Source organism: Siphateles boraxobius, unplaced genomic scaffold, assembly GCF_051911475.1.
Source record: "Siphateles boraxobius isolate OS27281-9 unplaced genomic scaffold, OSU_SipBor_1 12, whole genome shotgun sequence".
Lineage (NCBI taxonomy): Eukaryota > Metazoa > Chordata > Actinopteri > Cypriniformes > Leuciscidae > Siphateles > Siphateles boraxobius.
The window spans coordinates 35,081,509-35,105,810 of record NW_027508722.1 but is presented as its reverse complement, the minus strand read 5'-3'; the positions used below and the strand labels follow the sequence as shown (position 1 = coordinate 35,105,810).

The 24,302-nt window shown below is 35.7% G+C and overlaps 4 gene segments (V, D, J or C); all 4 read right to left on the bottom strand.

The window, feature by feature from the left end:
- Nucleotides 1-1,796: 1,796 nt before the first annotated feature.
- Nucleotides 1,797-7,360, bottom strand: LOC143714297 (Ig kappa chain V region 4135-like). The segment is given in 4 exon segments: nt 1,797-3,940; nt 4,027-4,153; nt 4,497-4,601; nt 7,206-7,360. Coding segments are annotated over 2 exon segments (408 nt in total).
- Nucleotides 7,361-14,641: 7,281 nt separating this feature from the next.
- On the bottom strand, nt 14,642-14,998 carry LOC143728645 (Ig kappa chain V region 3381-like). The segment is given in 1 exon segment: nt 14,642-14,998. A coding segment is annotated over 1 exon segment (357 nt).
- Nucleotides 14,999-17,616: 2,618 nt separating this feature from the next.
- Nucleotides 17,617-18,528, bottom strand: LOC143714289 (Ig kappa chain V-III region PC 7183-like). The segment is given in 2 exon segments: nt 17,617-18,285; nt 18,372-18,528. Coding segments are annotated over 2 exon segments (405 nt in total).
- Nucleotides 18,529-23,524: 4,996 nt separating this feature from the next.
- LOC143726818 (Ig kappa chain V region BS-5-like) lies at nt 23,525-24,078 on the bottom strand. The segment is given in 2 exon segments: nt 23,525-23,943; nt 24,030-24,078. Coding segments are annotated over 2 exon segments (375 nt in total).
- Nucleotides 24,079-24,302: the final 224 nt, after the last annotated feature.

Here is a 24,302-nt window from a genome sequence, read left to right as displayed (position 1 = left end):
GACCTCTAGGACCCAAAAGCCTTGTTCAGCCGTTCCTAAGATGCTTCACTCTGCACGTTCACAGATACAAATATATATCTTGTTCAAAATTTACTCCAAGTAAGCAGAAACCATATTGCATTCCCTTGCAATGTCTATTACTGATCAATGAATATTAAACAGAGAGAAGATCCAGTTCAAATGACACATCAAATATTATATCATCATGCTAATCATGATCTGGCTAATTAGATTCTTCGAACACAGCTGTTGTTTATGATTAGCTTCGCTGGATTGAGTTAACTGATATAATTGACCTATCGGTAAGCCCCTCCCCTCCAACCCATATGAGCCACTGGCAGTTGAGTATCAGTTACACGGGAACCGGAAGTCGGACATCTTTAGGTTTCAGAGCCATAGGGAAATATTGGAAGATCCAAAGAGCTGTGGCTGGTTATGATTGGGGTGCAGATAAAATATCACTAATGGACATCTATAGAGCATGCATGAGGTAGTGATGTTACGTATGACACTGAAGCTTCGATGTGCATATCGCATATGCAAAGCAATTTTTATTGAAGCCCCGTATCGGGGTGTGTATTGGTTTCCCAGAGTCACATGATCGATGACAAATGAAGCCTCACTTTCTGTCCAATCACGTGCGCGTTTCGCTTTGGGTGTCAGAAGCTCGAACCCCAGATCTTAACTTAACGAGTCCTTGTTGGCTCAGTCTGGTTGATGGGTTTGTGAGGAGAGTGCTGTACTTTGAAAGTTACATTTAAATAACCAAAACTACTTATTCTTTTTTGTTGTTGTTGTGTATTTTTGTTTTAGTAAAATCTTTGCACTTTTGGTGTTTTTTAGGTATTATTATTGTTATTTGGGGTTAGGGTAGGCTTAGGGGTGAGGGGATAGGGTGTTGGTGTTTGGTGAAGGGTTGGTATATAGGGCAATGAGCCATTTTGGCAACAGCAAAAAAAAAAAAAAAGAAGACTTCCCCTATCTGGGAATATTTTGAGCGCATAGCTTCCAATGTATGTATGCGTTTCTAAAAAAGAAGAAGAAAAAATATTTATTTATTTATTATTTAAAATTGTACTTATTTTATTGTTGTATTTTATAATTGTTGACCGTTGATGTGTCTTATATTCAGTCAGTGTACATGTACTGTCACTCCCAATAATTTTTTTTTCTCTCCCTACACTTCTGAGGTGGAAACCTTTGTCTTCTGTTGGACAGTGCTGTAGACCAGCACAAACAAAGCTCAAATGCCACTTCGGATGCGATCGTAGAAGTGGATAAATACCTTACAGAGACAAACATAGCTGAAGATCCACTTGAATACTGGAGAATGGAGAAACATCTCTACCCCCATCTATATAGTACACTGGCATTACAGTTTCTGTGTCCCCCGGCCTCCTCTGTACCATGTGAAAGAGTGTTCTCCAAGGCTGGGGAAGTACTGTCTAGACTCAGCCCCAACACTGTGAAACAGCTTTTATTTCTTAGTAAAAATAATTAAAAACTTTATCACCTTTCTGTCATTCCTACATAAGCATATCACTGGCACGTGTCATAAGCACATTTAATAACAGATGATCCTATCACACAATGTCCTTATTCACTGTGTGTGTGTGTGTGTGTGTGTGTGTGTGTGTGTGTGTGTGTGTGTGTGTGTGTGTGTGTGCGTGTGTGTGTGTGTAGAAAGAGAGAGATAGTAGGCCTACATTAGGTCTTATTGAATCATATAAGCTCATTTTATATTTTGTCACACTTTAATGGGAAAATGAATTTATTTAATGGACAAATCAAACACAAACGTGTAAGGCTTTTATTTGTACACATAACATTGAAACTATATGGAGTGTGTTGTGGTTGCTTCATCTGACAGAGCTTCTTACATAGGTTTCTGGCTGCTTTATTTTAAATAAACACTAGATGGCGCTGTTCTCGACACTCTCGAAGCTTTGAATCTTTTCCCGGAACAGTCAGGGGAGCCTCAATGCTTCATGAGGCTTCATTTCCCCATCCCTAGCATGAGGTCATCAATAGATTATGGTTGTATAATATATGGTGCAGCAGCAAAAACATCATTAAAAAAATGGACAGATTACAGTATAGAGCATTACGTGTATGCATTGGAGCTATTAAGTCAACACCCACTAATGCAATACTAAGGAGACCATACAGGACTGTTGGGAGTATTACAAGTATCAGGGGTGTGGGTTTGGATGGACAGAGTCAAAATTGGAAAGGGAAAACAGAGTGAAGGGATATGGATTAAAAGCCTTAGATTTCACCCTGTCCACCCCAGTTAATAATATTCCACCATGGTTTTTCCCAGAGGTAAAAACAGATTTTAGTATCCTGGAAAAGAAAAGAGAATGAAGAATGGAGGAAGTGGGAATTAAGACAAGTATTTATACAAGGAACAGTTACTATAATTATTTCAAAATGTATACAGATGGATCCAAGAGAAAACAGGAATGTGTGGGAGTTGGAATACATATTCCTGAATTCAAAATAAATATGTCCAAAAGATTACAGTGGGTCGAAGAGGTACAAGTGAAACTCGGAAAATTAGAATATCGTGTAAAAGTTATAAAAAAAAAAGTTTTTAAATACAGAAATGTCGGTCCTCTGAAAAGTATAATCATGCATATGTATATAGTTATATATACTAAATATATTAGTTTCACCTTTAAATTTGAATTACTGAAATACATGAACTTGTGCATGATTTTCTAATTTTTCTAATTTCACCTGTAAGACTTGATAGGGTGGTATTATGCACAGACTCATTAGCTGTCATAAAAAGTATACAGTCAATGGAATCTGCCAGAGAAGACTTACTATTAGAACTTCATCAGTTTGCTAAGATTACATCGGGTGGCATAGATGTGCAGTTTTGTTGGGTGTCAGCACATGAGGAGTGAAAGGAAACGAGAGTGCAGATAAACTGGCAAAAGATGCATTACAGAAGTAAATAACAGTTCCAATTCCACTCGGAAAAGGAGAAGGAAAAGCAGTGATTAGAGAGAAAGGTATGAGAATATGGCAGAAATGGTGGGAAGAAGACACGAAAGGAAGGGGATATTATAAAGTAAAAAAATCTGTCAGTATTAAAAATTATAAAGAAATGACAATGCGGGAGGAAATTATAATGACAAGACTGAGAGTGGACCACACAGGATTGAGTCTGAACTGGAACAGTTTCACTTCTGCTGATGAGAAATGAGTTATGTTCATAAATTCATTATCAGCTCTAGATGAAGAAGCTACTTGAAAAGGGCTAAAACATCTTTATGTTAGGCTACTGACACGATAACTTTACAGTGTAATGTACAAAAACAAAACAATATGGCGCCATTATTGTTTGTTTGATGTGATAGTTTACAGACTCTGTTTTTTCTGATTCAGAATATATCACTTTCTAACAGCTTATTTCCTTCATAAGTCCGTTTTGAGCACGTGTAGTTCCTGTGTGTGTCCTCTGTGTGTCAGTAGTGTGTGTGAAAGTGTTTGAGCAGCTGCAGTTTCTGTCAGTGTATCAGTTCAGTCACTGTGACTCTGACTGACGGAGGTTTTTGTACGACTCTTTATCACTGTGTGAATGTTTCATCGCCCACACAATTATCATTAGAATTTGTTCTGCAGTGATAACTCTGACAGTAATAATGTCCAGCATCTTCAGTCTGGACTCCACTGATGGTCAGAGTGAAATCACTGTTAGATCCACTGCCACTGAATCTAGATGGAGTTCCTGACTGGAGGTTTTTTACACGATAAATCAGGAGTTTAGGAGCTTCTCTAGGTTTCTGTAAGTACCAGAATAAACCTTCATCCCCACTATCCCATCTCCTCACATCTGTGCTGGTAATACATTTGATTGTCACAGTTTGTCCTGGTTGTTCTGCTGTTATTGAGGGACTCTGAGTGACGGTGATCTGTCCTCTACACTCTGAAACACACAACAAGAAAATACACTCAAAACTCTGACAATATACTTGAAGAAATGAATTAATATCAAACTTGTGCTCCACAAACCTTGAGCAAACGCTGTGAGAGTCCAGATGAAGATGATGATGAAGGTCATGTTGATGAAGATTGTTGTGTGTGTCAGTGATGAAGTGTTAAACTCACAGCACTATAAACACTCTCACACACTGAAGATCTGATCAATATGCAAACACACTCCACATCATTTCCCTGAAGACAGTCACTCATTAACAGACACAAAACACAATTACTGAAGTGAGAACAGAGTAGAAATGAATGTTTTTCATAATATTATATCCTCTACAATAGTCAAAATGTTAAAGATTATATAATTCAATTCAGTTCTGATAACATCTAAGACCAACTTCAGTATATTAATCTGAATATCTGAATATGAGCAGATCCGGATCCAGACTCAAATCACTGAAGGTTTTCTATAGTAAAGTGACAGCTCACAGACTCATTTTCATTCCTGTCTAAAAATAAAAATGGCGCTACCCTGAGAAGTTCATACTTACGAGGTGGGAAGTCTGTTTACGACGGCAGGAGCGTTTAAGTCATTTTCGTCGGAGTAAGATGGCGGTGTACTTTCTCTTAACCCTTTAGGCGCCAGAGGTTTTTTCCTAAAACGTTCGATTTTGACATCTTAATTTCAAAAGTCTATATATTAAAAGTGATAAAAGATAGAGACTTTCTGTAAATTAGAGAAATATTAACGATGACCCAAATTTTATGTAGGGATTACATTTTCCCATCTAATTTGCATATTATGACGTCATATGGTGGTGGCAATCTTGGATTATAGAATTTTCATGAAAAGTCACATGTTTAAATGATAAAATGCAGCACTTCTTTCCCCCAAAAATGTCCATCACCTTCTGTATGCTATATTGCACAATACTGAATGCTCAGGTATATAGTAAGTAGTAAACATACTGTGTAAATCATTACTAATAAATGGTAGAAACAAACCGAATGCATGTAGTGGTTGGCCTTTTGCTTTAGAGATTTTCCATTTACTAAATACAGTAGGCACTCTGATTCCATGTATCGGGCACATATTTATTATTCATATGACATACAAACACAAGTAGACAAGACCTGTTTAGTTCAAACGCTCACTCGCCACGGCAAGGCACAGATCATGAGTGAGATGATACGAGCAGCGCGGTCAGATCTGCCTCGCGCGCGCGCGCCGAGTGTGCACAGCTCGGACTACTGTCATTGTCATTGCGACTCCTCACCCTGCCTCCACGTTGTCTCCTAACTGTCCTATGAATACTTCGACCTTGTCTAACATACCCAGTGGTATTAGACTAAGTCTCCACCACAATACTGTCGCCGCGATTGCGGAGAGGATCTGATAAAATGGCTCACTCGCACACTAGCTCCGCTTTTGATCGCACTGATTCAATGCGCTCTAACTCGAACATTTTGTATAGAAACATGACGTTTTTTTGATTCGGGGATGAAGTATGACATGTCTGCCATCCAGTGGAGGGGAGGTCGAATGAAATTTGACACCCAATTTGACAAAATCGGCCGTTTTATTCAGTGCCGCATCTTGTCGAGTAAACTCGACCGTGGCGCCTAGAGGGTTAATGAATTACACAAAAATATAACAAGCTTCTACTCAAGTTTCTAGAAAATGAAGAACAAAGAAATGTGCATCAGGTGTGCTTTGTTTTTTTATGTTTTTAATTAATTTATAAAGCCACTGCAAACTTTATCGTTACATATTACTACATTGTTATATTATAATGCTATCATGTTTTGTGCAGGTAATTACTGTAAATAGAAAAGTCTGACAATATCACTGCTAAATACCTTTCCATATTGTGGTATTCCGCCATGTTTCTCACTGACACGCCCAAATCCCGAGCTTCCCACTGGTATTTACGACATTGTTGTGGCGTTCACGTGCGTTCCACTGGTAAATACGATCTATATGAGACTTGAAAGCATAAGGTCTGTAGAGCCTCTGTAGCTCCGCTTCTTTTCAGCCTTCTGTTTTGTATTTCACAGCATGAAGGAAAGATCTTACGGATTTATGAATGATCCGCTCGTTTTAAAATCTTCCCGGTCAACTGATATGTTATGATATCTGCTTCAAACATTACAATGCTCATGATAACTTTAATTAACTCTACAATAAGTAATTCTACTTCAGCTAAATACTCTTAGACAGCGATGCCATAGAAATGTACAGAGCTACCGCAAAAACAGACATTCAAGGACTTATGGTGCGTTCACGTGCTATGGTAATTATGGTAAATACCAAAAGCCGACGTGGAAAATGCACATGAACACTCCCTCATGTGGTATTTTCCACTGAGCAGCTCGTAGAATATTTTGATGCACGAGTTGCCGAGATGAGATAACCTTTGACCTTTTCAAAATGGCGGAGAGCAACGCGAGAGTCGTGAATGGTAAAAATATGTACTATTCATGATCTAGAAAATATACAGCATATTATTTATTGTTTGAGTTTTGATAAATCATCCTCTTGCTGTAGCAGATGACTTAAGCAATCTAAAATAGTTTTAGCTAAATAACAGGTCTGGATCTCCATCTTTTTTTAATTTTTTTTTTTTATTTCAGACCCATGGGTCCATATAAACATACAACATATATAAACAACCAAACACCAAACACAATTTAAAAGACATACAAGCTTTCTTTCCAATGCTTCCAAAAACAAGAAAAATACCTTGTATCACTCAATGCAGTGTCATTTAGGACCCTAATAATACTATTTTTTGAAACACTCAATCTACATATAACATGAACATGTAAAAAACAAGATGGCGGCCGCGTGAGTGTTTGGTGCAGACTGGTCTGCTAATTATGGAATTATTTGTCTTCAATTAAATTTGCGATAAGAATTATATTTAATCTGAAAGCCTACATACAAAGTTTTCGCGGATTATTGATTTAAGCAAGCTCTACGAAAGGAGCAGTCAGCTCTGATCTGTGCAAGTGCTACAATGGAGCAGTCCGCGTCAAATAAATTCCTCTTGGACGCACTGCAACAATTAAAGTCCGAAATGGTTTCACATTTTGATGTAAAGATGGACAATCTACAGATGAACTTAGATACAATAAAGCTTTCCTTATCAAACCTGGGAGATCATATATCGGAGCTTGAGCAAAGAGTCGGTGGCAATGAGGATAATATATCTGATCTTGGAAAACGAATCAAAACACTTGAGAGTGAAAACGCTTACCTGCGGGACAAGGTGGATGATGCCGAGAATCGTAACAGAGTTTATAACCTGCGTTTTATTCACGTTCCCGAGGAGTCGGAGGGCAAAGACACATGCGGATTTATCTCCAGTCTGATCCAGCAGCTATTCGGGAAAGAAAGCTTCACTACACCCCCAGCTATAGAGAGGGCTCACCGCTCTCCAATGCATCGGATCAAGGACAGCGCCAGGCCAAGGGTGATTATGGTAAAGTGTCTCAGTCTCCTTGATAGGCATAAAATCCTCCGACTTGCCCGGGAGAAAAAACAGCTTGAGTATAATGGTGATCGTATCCATATATTTCCTGACTTTAGTGCTGCTTTGCTTAGCAAGCGACGTCAATTCGATGATATCAAGAAACAACTCCAACAACGTAAATTGGAATATACTCTGATTTACCCGGCCACTCTCAGGATTATCTTCAATGGGAAACCTCATCTGTTTAAAACTTCAGCAGAAGCGAACTGTTTTCTACAAGGCGCTGTAAAATGCTGACTGACTTTACTTGTTGATTTATTGACGTTACTTTATTCGATGGAGCTTGCTGCAAAATGGTGTAATCTGTAAAATGGTGTAATTTAAATGCCTATAGATTTTTTTTCTTCTTTTTTTCTCCCTTTCTTTGAAGGTTTTGATTTGATTTGATCTTTCTAATTCTCCCCTTACTTTAAGTAAATTGTGCTCTATAAGCCATTGCTGATAAAAAGTTGAAGCATATTCCCCTTAGTTGTATGGTGAGATTTATTTTTACAAGAATGTGCTTTCTATTGTTTTGTTTATATTGGGAGTTTAAAAAAGTAAATAATGTAAATACAATATTCAGTAGGCTATATATTGGCAGATAGTCTGTTTCCTTTTCTCTTTTTTTCTTTTTTTTTCTTTCAATGTTCTGGATCATGCAGTCTGTGCTTGTTTATGTATGCCTGGAGAAACGAGTGTGGATGTGTGTGTGTCTGTGTGTGTTGCTCTTCCTACAATCCCATGTCCCTCTCTCTTATCTACTTCTGAATGACTATGGTTAAAGGCTTATTAGTTATCCACTTAAATATTAGGAGTCTACCTCATAAAATTGATCTTCTTAGAGCATGGCTCTCTTATAACAAACCTGCTGTTATTACTTTGTCTGAAACTTGGTTAAATAGTAATGTACGTGATGATGAAATAAGTCTTGATGGTTATAATGTATATAGAGCAGACAGAGGCAGTCGTGGTGGAGGAGTCGTTACTTACGTTTCCGCAAATTTATCTTCTGAATTTATTATTGCAAGTGAAAGCCCCATGCACTTTGAATTCCTTTTTGTTAGAATATGTCTTCATCAAAATAAACGGTTGATCATAGGAAACATATATAGACCCCCTAACTCTCCATCCGAATCAACTAATAATATTCTTCGTACTATTAATTCTTTAAATTGTTTTGACGAAATTATAGTTTTAGGAGATTTCAATCGAAATTGGCTTGATAGGTCCTCTTTGAAAGAGAGGAATCAGTTTGAAAGCTTAAATCTTACTCAATTAATACAGGAGCCTACCAGAGTGGAGGGGAACTCCAGGTCTCTCTTAGATTGGATCTTGGTTACGCATCCCAATAGAATTGCTGATTCAGGTGTTTTATCCGATTGCTTCAGTGATCATTCAGTTATCTTTTGTATCTGGAAAATAAGGTTACCTCATCTACCACCTAAAATAATCAAGGTAAGACAATTTAAAAATATGAATAATGATGCATTTACTCAAGATTTGTTATGTATTAACTGGGACAGGATGGATTTAATTCCTTATGTTGATGATGCCTGGAATTTTTTTCATACTGAGGTATTAAAAGTTATAGATAAACATGCTCCATGGGCATCAGTCAAAGTGAAGGGTAGACATCTTCCATGGATTGCTGGTGACTTAATATATCTCTTTAAGCAAAGGGACAAGGCCTGGGAAAGATATCATTTAACAAAAGATTTGTCAGATTGGATTGAATATAAGCGATTAAGAAATGTATGTACTGTTAAAACAAGAAATGCCAAATCTGACTATTATAAAAATTCACTATCAAATGATTTCACAAATCCAAAACATTTTTGGAAAAAACTTAATTGCCTGTTGAATAAATCTAATAAGAATTCCCCTGCAAAATTAAGAATAAATAATAATATTATAAGTGATCCAATTTCTGTAGCTGACGCCTTTAATCAGCACTTTTCTTCTGTTTGTAATTTACGTCCACCTGATTTCTGTTACTCCAACCCTGTAAATAGTAATGTAGTAAACAGTTCTTTTTCATTTACTACAATTCTTCCCACTGAGGTACAGCAGGCAATCTCCGAAATTAAATCTGGAAGTGGTGTTGGTATAGATGGTCTGGAGATAAAGTTTATCAAAATTGCCTCTCATGTTCTAGCATATCCATTATGTGATCTATTTAATTTATCTATATCTACTTGCAAAGTTCCAGTCATGTGGAAGTGTGCTAGAGTAACACCTTTATTCAAAAGTGGTGATCCTCTTGATTGTAACAATTATAGACCAATCTCAATTATTAGTAATGTAGTAAAAGTATTTGAAAAAATTATATTCAAGAGACTGTTTAAATACATTAATGAGTTTTATATTTTTTCTCCAAACCAATCAGGTTTTAGGCCCAATTACTCTACCACTACTGCTCTTACAAAATTTGTTAACGATGTTGCATCTTCTTTGGACAATAATATGTCCACTGGAGCAATATTTATAGATTTTACCAAAGCGTTTGATCTGGTTGATCATTATATTCTCCTTGATAAATTATATAACATTGGTCTCTCCGAACAGTCCATTTTATGGTTTAATTCATATCTTCATTACAGACGTCAATGTGTAAATTGTAATGGTGCTCTCTCTCAGTTCTTGATAATGGAAAAGGGTGTTCCTCAAGGTTCTTGTTTAGGCCCTCTTTTATTTTCTATTTTCATTAATGACCTCCCACAAGTGTGCTCTGATAGTCATATTCTCTTGTATGCTGATGATACAGTCATTTATTCTTCAAAACGTGATATTAATTTAATTCAATCATCACTGCAACTTGATTTTAATACTATTCAAAAGTGGTTCTCGAATAATGGACTTATATTGAATAAAAGTAAGTCTTATAGTATGTTATTTTCCACTAGATCTGCCCGACATAACCATGGTAATAGTTTAACATCTACATTTTCAGATGGTGCATTTGTGGAGAATGTTGAGGAATTTAAATACTTGGGCCTCTGGCTTGACTCTAGCCTCTCCTTTAGGCCTCATATTGACTATATAGTGAAAAGAGTAAATTATAATTTGAGACTATTATACCGTTCAATTAATTGCTTTACACAATTGATTAGACTAAGATTTGTAACTCAGCTTCTATTTCCTATTATTGATTATGCTGACTTCGTCTATATGAATACAACAGAATCACACCTTAAATCCTTAAATATAGTCTATAACAGTCTCTGTCGATTTGTGTTGAGATGTCCGTTTCTAACCCATCATTGTCATATGTACCAACAATTGAATCTTTTATCACCAAAGGCTAGACGTCAGCTACACTGGTTTCAGTTTGTTTATAAATGTATATTTTTTAATTACCCTTTTTATTTGAAGCAACATTTAGTCGTATATAGGTCAACTTATGGCCTGAGACACCTTGATTATCCCTTTTTTTCTGTCCCAAAGATATCTAAAGAAATTGGAAGACGTGCTTTCAAATTCAAAGCCCCCTCAGATTGGAACAGTTTACCTTGTTCCTTAAGGTCCATCTCTTCCTTTCCACTCTTTAAGTCAGCCCTATTAACTTATTTGCAATCTTGTGACCAATGTATATGTTTTTCTAGTATATGAGCTTCTTTAATGCCCTTAGTAAGAAATTATGTATGTGCATGCACGTTTGTGTGCATATGTGTATATAGGTATGTATATTTGTATTGGTATGTATATGTAGGTTATATTTGTTTGTTTTTGTGGTTTCGTCAAATATGGTTCTCTCCTGTAATATCTTAATGTCATACTATATTGTTTATGTGAAAATGTTTTGGACAGAGGTGGGACAGGTTGGGGTGGTTGGTTGTGAGGAAGAGCTTTAGTATGTGCGAATGTGTAAGTGTTTGGTGTAATCTTGAGGACCCCCTCGAAAATGAGATGTTCCATCTCAAGGGGTTATCCTCTAATAAAATGAAATGAAATATAAAGTTATACATACATTTTCTTAACACAGCATTCAACGTAGGCACATTATTAACCACAAACATTTGGCTTGCACTTGACCACCTTGGGTGCTTAAGCAAAATTCTAAGTGCATCATTGAATGCCACCTGAAGCTTTCTCATCTTTGCTTTAGAGTATTTACACCAAAGGTGGGCTGTATATAAAGAAGTACAATATGCCCTAAATAGAGTTATTTTAAACTCATCTGTACACATAAAAAATTTACGAGCAAGCATATTAGCCTGCCCATACAGTTTACAGCACTGGCGCTGCACATCATCATCATCATTTAAATCATTTTTAATGATGTGACCTAGGTATTTTACTTTATTTACTACATTTAAAACTTGGTCATCTAAATAAAAAGAAGGAACATTTAATTTATGGTCTTCTTTGGCTTTAACAATCATTATAACACTCTTTTTAATATTAACACTATTTTTTACCACATTACGACAACAAAAGCACTTGAACGCAACACACTGGTAAATACCAGTTCACAAGTGGAAAATATCATATTTTCCAGAGCACGTGAACGCACCATAAACTCTAACTGTGAGCTTGTTTCTAGTGCATAAGGTCTATAACTAGAGGAGGTTCTGATGAGTCTTAAAGGGATATTTCACATAATAATGAAAACCTATCATAATTTACTCACTCTCATATGCATGTTTCAGATATGTATGATTTACATTTCTTCTGCATAAAGTTGAAAAATGTCTATTCACTTGCATTGTGAATACGTGGTGCACATGAGACCAATGACCAACAGGGGGCAGCAAGAGACAATCCATCAGTAACAGAAGGTAAAAGTTCATAAGTGTAAAACAAAGACATTGCTCTGCTCAAAATATTTTGTTGGTTAGAATTAGCTTAATCTGAGTAAAATATAGGATATTTTTTTAAATGGCTGATGACTGTACACATATTGGAAATTTATTGATCAAACGATGTAGAGGACTGACTGAATACCGTGAAGTATAAACCAGAAAGTATAGGCTATGCAAACGGTAGTATGCAACGCTTTTGTTTTCACACAACCTCATTTGTAATCTTATTAAAATAAGCCTTTGAAGACATCATGAAGAATTGAAGAATATTTGCCCGAACACAGGGTAGGCCTACTCCTCCCGTTGTTGTAAGTGTATTTAGGACAAGAAGTGAGGAGATGGGGTGGTGGAGGGATGCGTTAAACTGTCAACGAACGGAGGTAAGTTTGCTATATATATATAGATATATAGATATAGGTATTGATTGGGTTGATTAGCAGAGTGTGCTTCACTCGTGTCTAATTAGGTTTGATTATCTGAGTGTACTCCACATGTGTTTAATTAGATTTAATTATCTGAACGTGCTCCTCCCGAACTTTGTTAATAAAATATCATTTATTAGAAAAAGACCATCAGGTCTATTTTGGAGGGAAAGATCCTATCAGTCCAAATAATTACAGACCAATAGCTTTAACTTCTCATCTAAGTAAATGGATGGAGAAAATAGTGGTCAGTAGATTAGGGTTTGTTCTTGAACATAAGAAATTAATTAATGGATACCAGTGTGGATTTAGAATAGGGAGATCAACAATGGATGCATTAATTAGAGTCAGTAATGATATAGAGAAAGCGTTAAAAATGAAGGAGATAATGGTTGTAGTATTTTTTGATATAGAAAAAGCATATGATTCATTATGGAGAGAAGGGTTACTTATAAAAATAAAGCAGATGGGAATAGGTGGGAAGATGTATAATTGGATAGCAAATTTTTTGATGGATAGAAAAATAAGGGTGAAGATGGGGAACGATTATTCAAAAGAATTCAATGTGGAAAATGGAATACCTCAAGGTAGTGTAATAAGCCCAATTTTATTTAATATCATGATTAATGACATCTTTTCAGATACTGACAAATGTATTAAATCTGCATTATTTGCAGATGATGGGGCCATATGGATGAGAGGAAAGAATATAAAACATGTAGTAGGAAATATTAAGAAAGCAATTAATAAAGTAGAAAAATGGTCTTATGAATGGGGTTTTAAATTATCAGCAAACAAGTCTTGTTTTATGGTATTCACAAATAAGAGAAATATTGATATAGGAACAATGACATTATATGGACAGACGTTGGAAAGGGTTACAGAATTTAAATACCTAGGACTATGGTTAGATAGCTCTTATACATGGAAAACACATATAGATAACTTGGAAACTAAATGCAAGAAAGTTATAAATCTCTTAAAGGCTGTGGCTGGAAATAACTGGGGTGCAGATAGACAGTCATTATTAAACATATACAGGGCTCTTATGAGATCAATAATAGATTATGGCAGTTTTATTTATGGAACAGCAGCTAAAACAACACTACAAAGGATAGATAGATTACAGGTTTTGTTGGGTACCAGCACATGAAGGGGTAAAAGGAAATGAAAAGGCAGACAAATTAGCAAAAAGGGCTTTAGAGGAGGCAATAGCAATTACAATTCCTTTAGGGAAAGGGGAAGGAAAATCATTTATTAAGAGGAAAGAAATTGAAAATTGGCAAAAAAGGTGGAATGAAGATAAAAAAGGAAGAAGATTATATAAAGTACAAAAGTCAGTAGTAAAGAGAAATATTAATGAGAGAAACCGAAGGGAAGAAATAATAATGATCAGATTAAGAGTAGGTCATACTTATTTAAATGACAATTTATATTTAATAGGGAGGAAAAATAATGATAAATGTGAAGGATGTAGAGAGATAGAAAATATAGAACATGTATTGATGAACTGTAAAACATATGAACCTGAAAGGGAGAAATTGAGAAGAGTAGTTGAAAGGACAGGCCAAGAATGGAGTCTTAAAGGATTATTGGGAATAAAGGAAATATAAAAGATATTTATAGATTAAGGAAAGCATTATTTATTTATCTTCAGAATACAAAATTAAAAAATAGAATTTAATAGATGTAAAACAATGTTGCTACACACTCATGAACAGTAGGTGGCGGTATGCACCTTAAGTTGCTTGCAATCCGCCATGATAGAAAAGAAGAAGAAGAAGAAGAAGGTCTATTTTGTCTGGTTTCAGATGTGTTTGGTCTGCTGACTGGTGAAAGTTTATAAGAGAGAAAACATTTCTAGAAGTGTGTGAGTGTGAGAGTGAGAGTGCAGCTGCAGTTTCAGTTCAGTCACTGTGACTCTGACTGATGGAGGTTTTTGTACGACTCTTTATCACTGTGTGAACACATGTTTACTGTTGATCCTGTGTACACTCATACAGTAATAATGTCCAACATCTTCAGTCTGGACTCCACTGATGGTCAGAGTGAAATCTGTTCCATAATTTGCTCCATTGCCAGTGAATCTAGATGATGTTCCTGACTGTCGTGATCTAATGGCATAAATGAGGAGTTTAGGAGCTTCTCCAGGTTTCTGCAGATACCAGGAGAGACAGTCACCACAACCCCAAGAACGATCTCCAATTCCTCTGTTAGTTTGACAGTTTATAGTGACTGTTCCTCCTTGAAGAGCTTCTTCTGAGGAAGTCTGAGTCACAGAAACCTGTCCTGTAATTTCTGTGAATGACATTTCATGAGATCATAAGTATTAGAGTCAAAGTATCCAGTATAAAATCTATATTGAACATCAAAAGCATGAACATAAATCACATCTTGAGTTATTTATAAAGTAAATGAACCTTGAACAGAAAGAATGAGAGTCCAGATACAGACGCTGATGATCATCATTCTTCTTATCGGTGGTTTACTTTCAGTCTGAATGAAGAAAAGCTGTCAGTGATGAAGTGTTAAACTCACAGCACTATAAACACTCTCACACACTGAAGATCTGATCAATATGCAAACACACTCCACATCATTTCCCTGAAGACAGAAGAAACACTGTCATTATGTTTGTGCAACAGCTTTGTATAGATTTTATTTACTTGTTGTTGCATTATTTTGGGTTGAGCTAAAAAAAAAACTAAAAAAATAATAATGAGTGATTTCATTAAGACTTAGACAGTAAATGTTTGTGAATGATTGTAATAGTTGAGAACAGCTGCATTCAGCAGTGTGAGACGGGGATGAAAGTTACACCTGTTGTTTGAGTATCAGTAACTCAGTGGCTGTTTGTACTTAATCTCTCAAAATGTGATGTTAGATACATTTTTCTGCTACAAATTTTCTCACTTGGACATGTACAACACAATCACAGATTATGTGAGTTATTGTGAAACACAAAGAGTTCCGTTGTTGAAAACTACACACTATTGTTGTAACACAGGCTGGGATAGATGTAACAATGAGAGATAATTTGCTGAAATAAGATCCACACAATCTGAATGTATGCAAGAATGTTATTGAAGAACAAAGAATAATCAGTTTTGGATAAAGTGATCAATTAAAATTAACAAAAAACTTTGGATTATATTTCTTTAGGGACTTTAAATTTAGCACAAAAACAACTGCCGTGTGTGTTGTGTGAGTGATCATGTGTGTGTTCTCAATTCCTGTCACACAACAGTTCAGTCACTAGCTATGCTGCCATCCACCTTTATGTGAATATTGGGATAGGCGATCACATAAAAAAATGTCACATGGAAAGGTTGAGATGCACATCAATTCTAAAAATGTGCACAAAAATCAAATGTGCTCAATTGAGGTGATAATGTTTTTATCCAATAAGAAGTCGTGGGCATAAACTATGATGGAAACATATTCACCACATAAATCCCTCAATGTGCAACAAAAAACTTAACAGGGCGTGATTAATAACTGGAATCATCATAAGGGTTGTTTAACACTTTTTAAGAACTGTTACAACTATCCTCACCGCAAACAACCGTAACATAGCTAACTGTTTTAGCATGTGGGTTTGAAGTTAGCATGAATGCAAAACATCAAATTAAACAAGAGAAATAGCTACTTTAGATTATACAAGTCAAATAACTATCTACAATCATTGCTCAGAAAAATAATAAAAAATAATCTTGATAAAAATGTTTACTTTTCATCCTGAAAATCGTTTTTTGGTCATAAAATGTACAATGTTGATCACAGTAACATGCACTTCTCCTGTGAGCTCAAAAAGGTGATATGAGTGTATGATATTGATGACATCATCATAGCTGTTTTCTGACTGGTCAAACTGAGAGTGTTAACACCAGTCTCCCCTAAATGTGAAGTGAAGCTCTTGGGGTTTGAACATGATCGGCTCTATTCTGAGACCATCACAATCACTAAACCTGACAATGCAAATAAGATTTTCACCTCAAACTCACAGTTTCACTCTTTTACTGGTTCAACGCTCTGAACTGGAACAGTTTCACTTCTGCCGATGAGAAATGAATAATAAATAATGACAGAAATGAGTTATGAATAATACATTCATAATCAGCATGAGATTAAGGAGCTACTTGAAAAACTGCTCAAAAACATCTTTATGTTACTTATGATACACAATGTCTTTATATGAATTTAGAATTAGATATGTGTGCAATATAATCAAAAAACTATAAGACTGCACTAAGAAAAATGTAATATTGTTTTTGATTTTATATCAGTTTTGTAGTGTTCTCTGATTATGAGGATATTGAGTCAAACTCGTCTGTCACAGGACTTTGATGAATGCTGTGAAAATATGAGCTAATGTCTATTGCAGATATAGATATTCATACATGTGAATAAGGTTATGAAGGGAACCAGCAGAGGTCAATGATTATGATTATTCTTGATTATTATTCTCTTGTTTGAGCGGATGGACTGCAGGATCATCAGACTGGTGTGTGTTCATAGAGGACTGTGTGTGTTCATAGAGGACTGTGTGTGTGTTCAGGACTGTGTGTGTTTGTCGAGTGTAAGTTGATACTGATTGATTGATAAGGAGCAGAAACTGTAGTTTATAAAGCAATTGATCAGTGTTTGATGTTTTTTATACTTGTAATTTGTCAGTATTGTTGTTCTTTTTTACAGTATAACCACATCTTGATCCACATGTTGAGTCTCAAATAAAAGCAACTAATGGAACTTTGTGCTTTTTAATCGATGTCCCGCAGTGATTATATTCACTAGTTCTCATGAAACTTTATTAATCGGTTGCAGATTCAGTCTACAGTTAACTTGCTCTTGACTGTATTTGACAGATCCAATATGGCGGACGGCTTACATAGATCTCAATCATATCATTGATTTATAAGAGCACAAAATCTCAAAGCTGTGCAGAGATCAGTCAGTCTGTCGGTTTCCACCATATATTTATTCTCCCTAAAGAGATTATGAATATGAGGGAATAAAAAATACCACTGAGACTCTGGCAGAGACACTGATGGACTTTGTCTAGTTGTTTCTTTCAACGTATGGTTTGATTTCTGACCTCTATAATCTATTAAAGAGCTTCATTTATATGGTTTTATTTGAGATACAAGTGTGACGATGTTATTTCAGATCCTCCTTTGAGCAGCTGCAGTTTCAGTTCAGTCACTGTGACTCTGACTGACGGAGGTTTTTGTACGACTCTTTATCACTGTGTGAACACTAGATCACCCACACAATCACCATCAGAATCTGTTCTGCAGTGATAACTCTGACAGTAATAATGTCCAGCATCTTCAGTCTGGACTCCACTGATGGTCAGAGTGAAATCACTGTTAGATCCACTGCCACTGAATCTAGATGGAGTTCCTGACTCGAGGCTGTCTGTTGCATAAATCAGGAGTTTAGGAGCTTCTCCAGGTTTCTGTAAGTACCAGCTGAAATAGTGTGTCCCATAATAACTGTACACATCTGTGCTGGTTTTACATTTGATTGTCACAGTTTGTCCTGGTTGTTCTGCTGTTATTGAGGGACTCTGAGTGACGGTGATCTGTCCTCTACACTCTGAAACACACAACAAGAAAATACACTCAAAACTCTGACAATATACTTGAAGAAATGAATTAATATCAAACTTGTGCTCCACAAACCTTGAGCAAACGCTGTGAGAGTCCAGATGAAGATGATGATGAAGGTCATGTTGATGAAGATTGTTGTGTGTGTCAGTGATGAAGTGTTAAACTCACAGCACTATAAACACTCTCACACACTGAAGATCTGATCAATATGCAAACACACTCCACATCATTTCCCTGAAGACAGAAGAAACACTGTTATTATGTTTGTGCAACAGCTTTGTATAGATGTTTATTTACTTGTTGCATTATTTTGGGCTGAGCTAAAAAACAACAACAACAACAAAAACAATAATGAGTGATTTGAAATTTCTTTAAAACGCGAAATGTTTTTGGTTGATTGTAATAGTTGAGAAAAGCATTCAGAGACCGGGGAAGAGAGGAACATCTGTTGTTTGAGCATCGGTAACTCAGTGGCTGTTTGTGCTTTATCTCTCAAAGTTTGATACATGCTATATTTGTCTGCTAGAAATATAACTCACTCGGACATGTACAACACAATCACAGATTATGTGAGTTATTGTCAAACACAAAGAGTTCCGTTGAAAACTGTTGTAACACAGGCTGGATAGATGTACGTGAGCTAATTTACTGAAATGGTCAATAGGCTGAGGTCCTTTGGAGTGACAGGGCCCCTCCTTAAGACTTTTTATGACTCTGTGGTGGCGTCAGCCGTCCTCTATGCTGTGGCTTGCTGGAGCAGCAGCATTACTGAGAGGGACATAAAAAAGTTGGATAAGGTGATCAAGAAATCCAGCTCTGTCCTGGGCTGTCCTCTGGACTCAGTGAGGGAGGTAGGAGACAGAAGGGTCCTGGCTAAACTGACAGCTATGCTGACCCATGAGTCCCACCCACTGAACTACTCTGTCAGCCCTGGAGAGTAGCTTCAGTGACAGGCTGCGCCATCCCTGCTGTGTGAGGGAGAGATACCGCAGATCTTTCCTACCAGCGGCCGTCAGACTGTACAACGAACACTGTTGACTTTGGACCAATTTTTTTAAAAAAATTTTTTTTTATATTTATGTTTACATCACATGTCCCATATAATGTGCTATACCTGACTTATGTGCATTGAACTTCTAATTGTACATTTATCTATCTCTGTCCTGTCTCTACTGTTGCAAACCGTAATTTCCCCATTGTGGGACAAATAAAGGTTTTTCTTATCTTATCTTATCTTATCTTAAATAAGAGAATGCAAGAATGTTATTGAAGAACAAAGAATAATCAGTTTTGAATAAAGTTAACAATTTTAAGTAACAAAAACATATTGTATTTTTTTAAGGACTTAAAATTTAACACAAAAACAAAAACTGCTGTGTGTGTGTGTGTTTGTGTGTGTGAGTACAGTGTACTCAATTCCTGTCAAACAACAGTTCAGTAGCTATGTTGCCATCCACCTATTTAATGTGAATTTTGGGATAGGCTATCACATAAAAAAAAAATGTCGGTATGAGTATGACGGTATGAGAAAAACCCTTTACAGTATGTGTATGATTAGGAAGAAAAAAAAATAATGCTTTATAAAAATACATGAACAATATGAGAATAGATAAACCACTAATTATCTGAAAAAATATGATCAAAATAATTTATTATCTTCGGTAATACTAATGAAGTGCAGCAAAATTGATATTAAGTTTATATTTGTTTCTGTTGTGTGTGTGTGTGTGTGTGTGTGTGTGTGTGTGTGTGTGTGTGTGTGTGTGTGTGTGTGTGTGTGTGTGTGTGTGTGTGTCGTTCGTCTCTTTCTCTGCTGGAGTGTGTGTTCATTTGAGTGTGACGGAGGTTTTTGTACGACGCTTTCACTAGAATGAAACACTGTGGTGGACTTTCGGTGGAGGAACTGAACTGACGATCAGAACCTGTGAGTCTTTCTTAAATTATTTAATAAAAATGTATGATGTGTGTATTTTTAAAAGGAGGTTTAAGGTTATTCAACAGCATTTGGTAACAATACTTATAATTTATTTTAAAAACATATGATTGATTTTAACATAATATTATTACATATTAAAACATATAATAGATTTCAAATCTTATTTATTGTCACATTTTATTCTATTTTACTGATTCATTGCATGTATTTGATTATTATATTGTCTGTTATATTAAGAATATGTGATATTTGGTGATATTCCATGTTTTTTAAATTCCAATCCAAACCGTAACTTTTACAGTAAGAAAAAGGCAGCTTTGTTTGTTATTTTCACTTCAAAAAACAACAAATGAAATTTAAATTTTGAAATATCCAGTTAAATCTATAACAGTTTTCACTGAATAGAAATAAAGGAACAAATCATTTACCAATCAACAAGTTTTTACCATAGTCTTTTACCGTTAAAATTAGTTTTTATTAATTTTAAATTCATTTAAATTAAAATAAGTGTTTACAGTGTACATTTAGTAATAGTCAATATTGATTACAGTAAATGGAGAATATTTTCAAACTAAACTCAGGATAGTGTCTCTGAATGAAAGCAGTGCGGTGAAACTACAGTAAAGATGAAATGATTGTGCTTTTTACTGCATTATGAAAATCACAATTGAAAATGGGCTGAAAATTACGAATGTTTGTGGGTATCAAAATAAAATAATATTTAAAAAAAACAGTTAATACTGAAAATATTATTTAAATTTGTTTTCTTACTCTTAGGAAGAAATCATTATGTATGTAATCATTATGTATTAATCAATTTTCATGTGGACAATGTTTTTTTGTTTAATTTTGTTTAAATGTTTAATAAAAAAAATTAGATTTAGATTAAAATGTTCTGTAATTTAATTCTGGAAAAATATTTTTTATTTATATTATATTTTATTTATATTTTTTATTTATATTTATTTGTTATTATTAATATATTTTTCATTTATTTACATTTTATAATTCATATAAATGTTTTTAAATGTCATTTTTAATTTTACACAAATAATTTAACATCTTATTATTACTAACATTTAGTTCATGTCATGTATTGACTGCAGACACTTTCAAATCTATTAAATTATTTCTTCATATATAGTTTTGTCTATGATTCTTGGTAACTAACTATTAATGGATTTTTTAAATGCATGTAACAAAAATTTTATAATACAGTCAAAATAAATATTTTGGGGTCATCAGACAAAAGAAAACTTAGTCGAAGAGCTTTTTGAAAATTAATCATTTAAACTATTTAAAATATTACATTTGCTGATGTTTATGTTTATGAGTGTCTGAATAGCAGAATATTTTCAAAACACAATTAATATTGAAAATATCATTTAAATTTGTTTTCTAGATCGTATAACGACATCACAATATAATCATCAATTTACTTGGACAATGCTTTTCAAACTCATTCAGAGGATCATTAAAAGTTGTATATTTAAAGTGAAATGATGGCGATTCCTGAATGTGCGTGTGTGTGTGTGTGTGTGTGTGTGTTTCAGCCGGGCCCTCCGTGTCTCCCTCCGTGTCTCTGCTGGTCTCTGGAGACTCCTCCGCTCTGCTCTGCCTGCTCAGCTCTTACTCTCCACAGGGGGCGACGGTGAGCTGGACGCTGGACGGGTCAGAGGTCACCGAGGGGGTTCAGACCAGCGCAGAGAGCGAGCGGGACGGTCTCTACAGTCGCAGCAGCGTCCTGAGCCTCAGCAAAGCACGCTGGGAAGGCGCACAGCGCTTGGTCTGCAGAGCAACACATGCCGGAGCTCCTCACGACGCCTCGTTCCTCAAGAGCTCCGAGTGCTGATGTTTCTCCAGTGAAGACCAGCGTATCTGAGCGTCACGTGATTTACAGCTCAATACTGAAGCAGTCTGTCAATGTGCTGCCATTGCTGTTCATTCAATAAAGCTTCATCTGAACGCAAGCTTACATGTGTGTGTGACTGCATCATTGATCAGTGTGTCGTTGCTTCAAAGTCCTGCACTAAAGTTTCAGCTGCTTTTGATTGATTGTAATAGTTGAGAACAGCTGCATTCAGCAGTAAATGTCGAATGAAGCTCTTGGGGTTTGAACATGGTCACTGGAGACGAGCTGCTCTATTCTGAGACCATCACAATCACTAAACCTGACAATGCAAATGAGATTTTCCCCTCAAACTCACAGTTTCACTCTTTTACTGTTTCAACGCTCTGAACTGGAACAGTTTCACTTCTGCTGATGGAGGCATGAGACAGTTATGAAGTTTGAGTGCTAGTTTTATATGACTTGTATGACTTATATAACGTAATGAGACTCTTCACTGGTGTGACTAAAGAGTAAATTTTTGGGTAATAGTGATCTACTTCATTCTTCAATCTACTTCAATCTACTTCAATTTACGAATCATCGGTTTTTGATTCGTTCAAGAAAGATTTCCTTCTAATTCACAATGCATTTTGAATTGAAATTCACAAACTAATTCACAGAGTGCAATGCACCTAAGAAAGGTAATATTTCATAATTTCAGTGAACTATCCACATATTAAAATAATAGCTGATACATTCAAAGTCTCATATTCAAATAAAAGTATCCTAAAACCCCTTAAATGTCATCTGATCGCCCAAATAAACAATGATTTCAGTAAAACTGCAGTATTTCATCTTAAAGTAGAAAATAACAGTGAAGTTTCCACACAACGAAGCGCTTTATTTCAGCGGCCGAGCAATAACATCTTTATTAATGTTTAAGTGTGTTTGCTGGAGACTGAAGTGCTGTTGTGAGAGATCTGTCCTCTGCTCGTGTGAGACTCGCATCGCAGGATTAATAATTAATGATCCAGAAACAGAGAATGGTTACAGACACACAGACTGATCGTGGGACGGTGGAGCGTCTGATCATGTTAAATAAGGTTTCTCTCTTTCACTGTCAGTTTGCTCTGAATTCAGTAAATCTGTGACTCTTTTAGATGATGATCTAAACAGCGGCTTTATGGAAGATGATTAATATTATTATTAATATTTTATTAATTATTATCGTTTAATAAAGATGATTAATAAACTATTCAATTCAAGCAACAGCATGTTTATGATTCACTTTATGATTGATTAAGAAGAAAAAATAATCATGCTTTATAAAAATACATGAACAACCATATGAGAATAGATAAACCAACAATTATCAAAAAAACTATCTAAATCATTTTATATTATCTTCAGTAATATTAATGAAGGGCAGCAACATTTATATTAAATTCATTTGTGTGTTTTTCACTGTTGTGTGTGAAAGTGTTTGAGCAGCTGCAGTTTCAGTTCAGTCACTGTGACTCTGACTGACGGAGGTTTTTGTACGACTCTTTATCACTGTGTGAACACATTACCACTGTGGAAACTCTGACAGTAATAATGTCCAGCATCTTCAGTCTGGACTCCACTGATGGTCAGAGTGAAATCACTGTTAGATCCACTGCCACTGAATCTAGATGGAGTTCCTGACTGGAGGCGGTTTGTCCAATAAATCAGGAGTTTAGGAGCTTCTCCAGGTTTCTGTAAGTACCAGGCTAAACGATCCCCGAAAATATCATTGTACACATCTGTGCTGGTTTTACATTTGATTGTCACAGTTTGTCCTGGTTGTTCTGCTGTTATTGAGGGACTCTGAGTGACGGTGATCTGTCCTCTACACTCTGAAACACACAACAAGAAAATACACTCAAAACTTTGACAATATACTTGAAGAAATGAATTAATATCAAACTTGTGCTCCACAAACCTTGAGCAAACGCTGTGAGAGTCCAGATGAAGATGATGATGAAGGTCATGTTGATGGAGATTGTTGTGTGTGTCAGTGATGAAGTGTTAAACTCACAGCACTATAAACACTCTCACACACTGAAGATCTGATCAATATGCAAACACACTCCACATCATTTCCCTGAAGACAGTCACTCATTAACAGACACAAAACACAATTACTGAAGTGAGAACAGAGCAAAAATGAATGTTCTATAGCCAAAATGTTAAAAATTATATAATTAAATTCAGT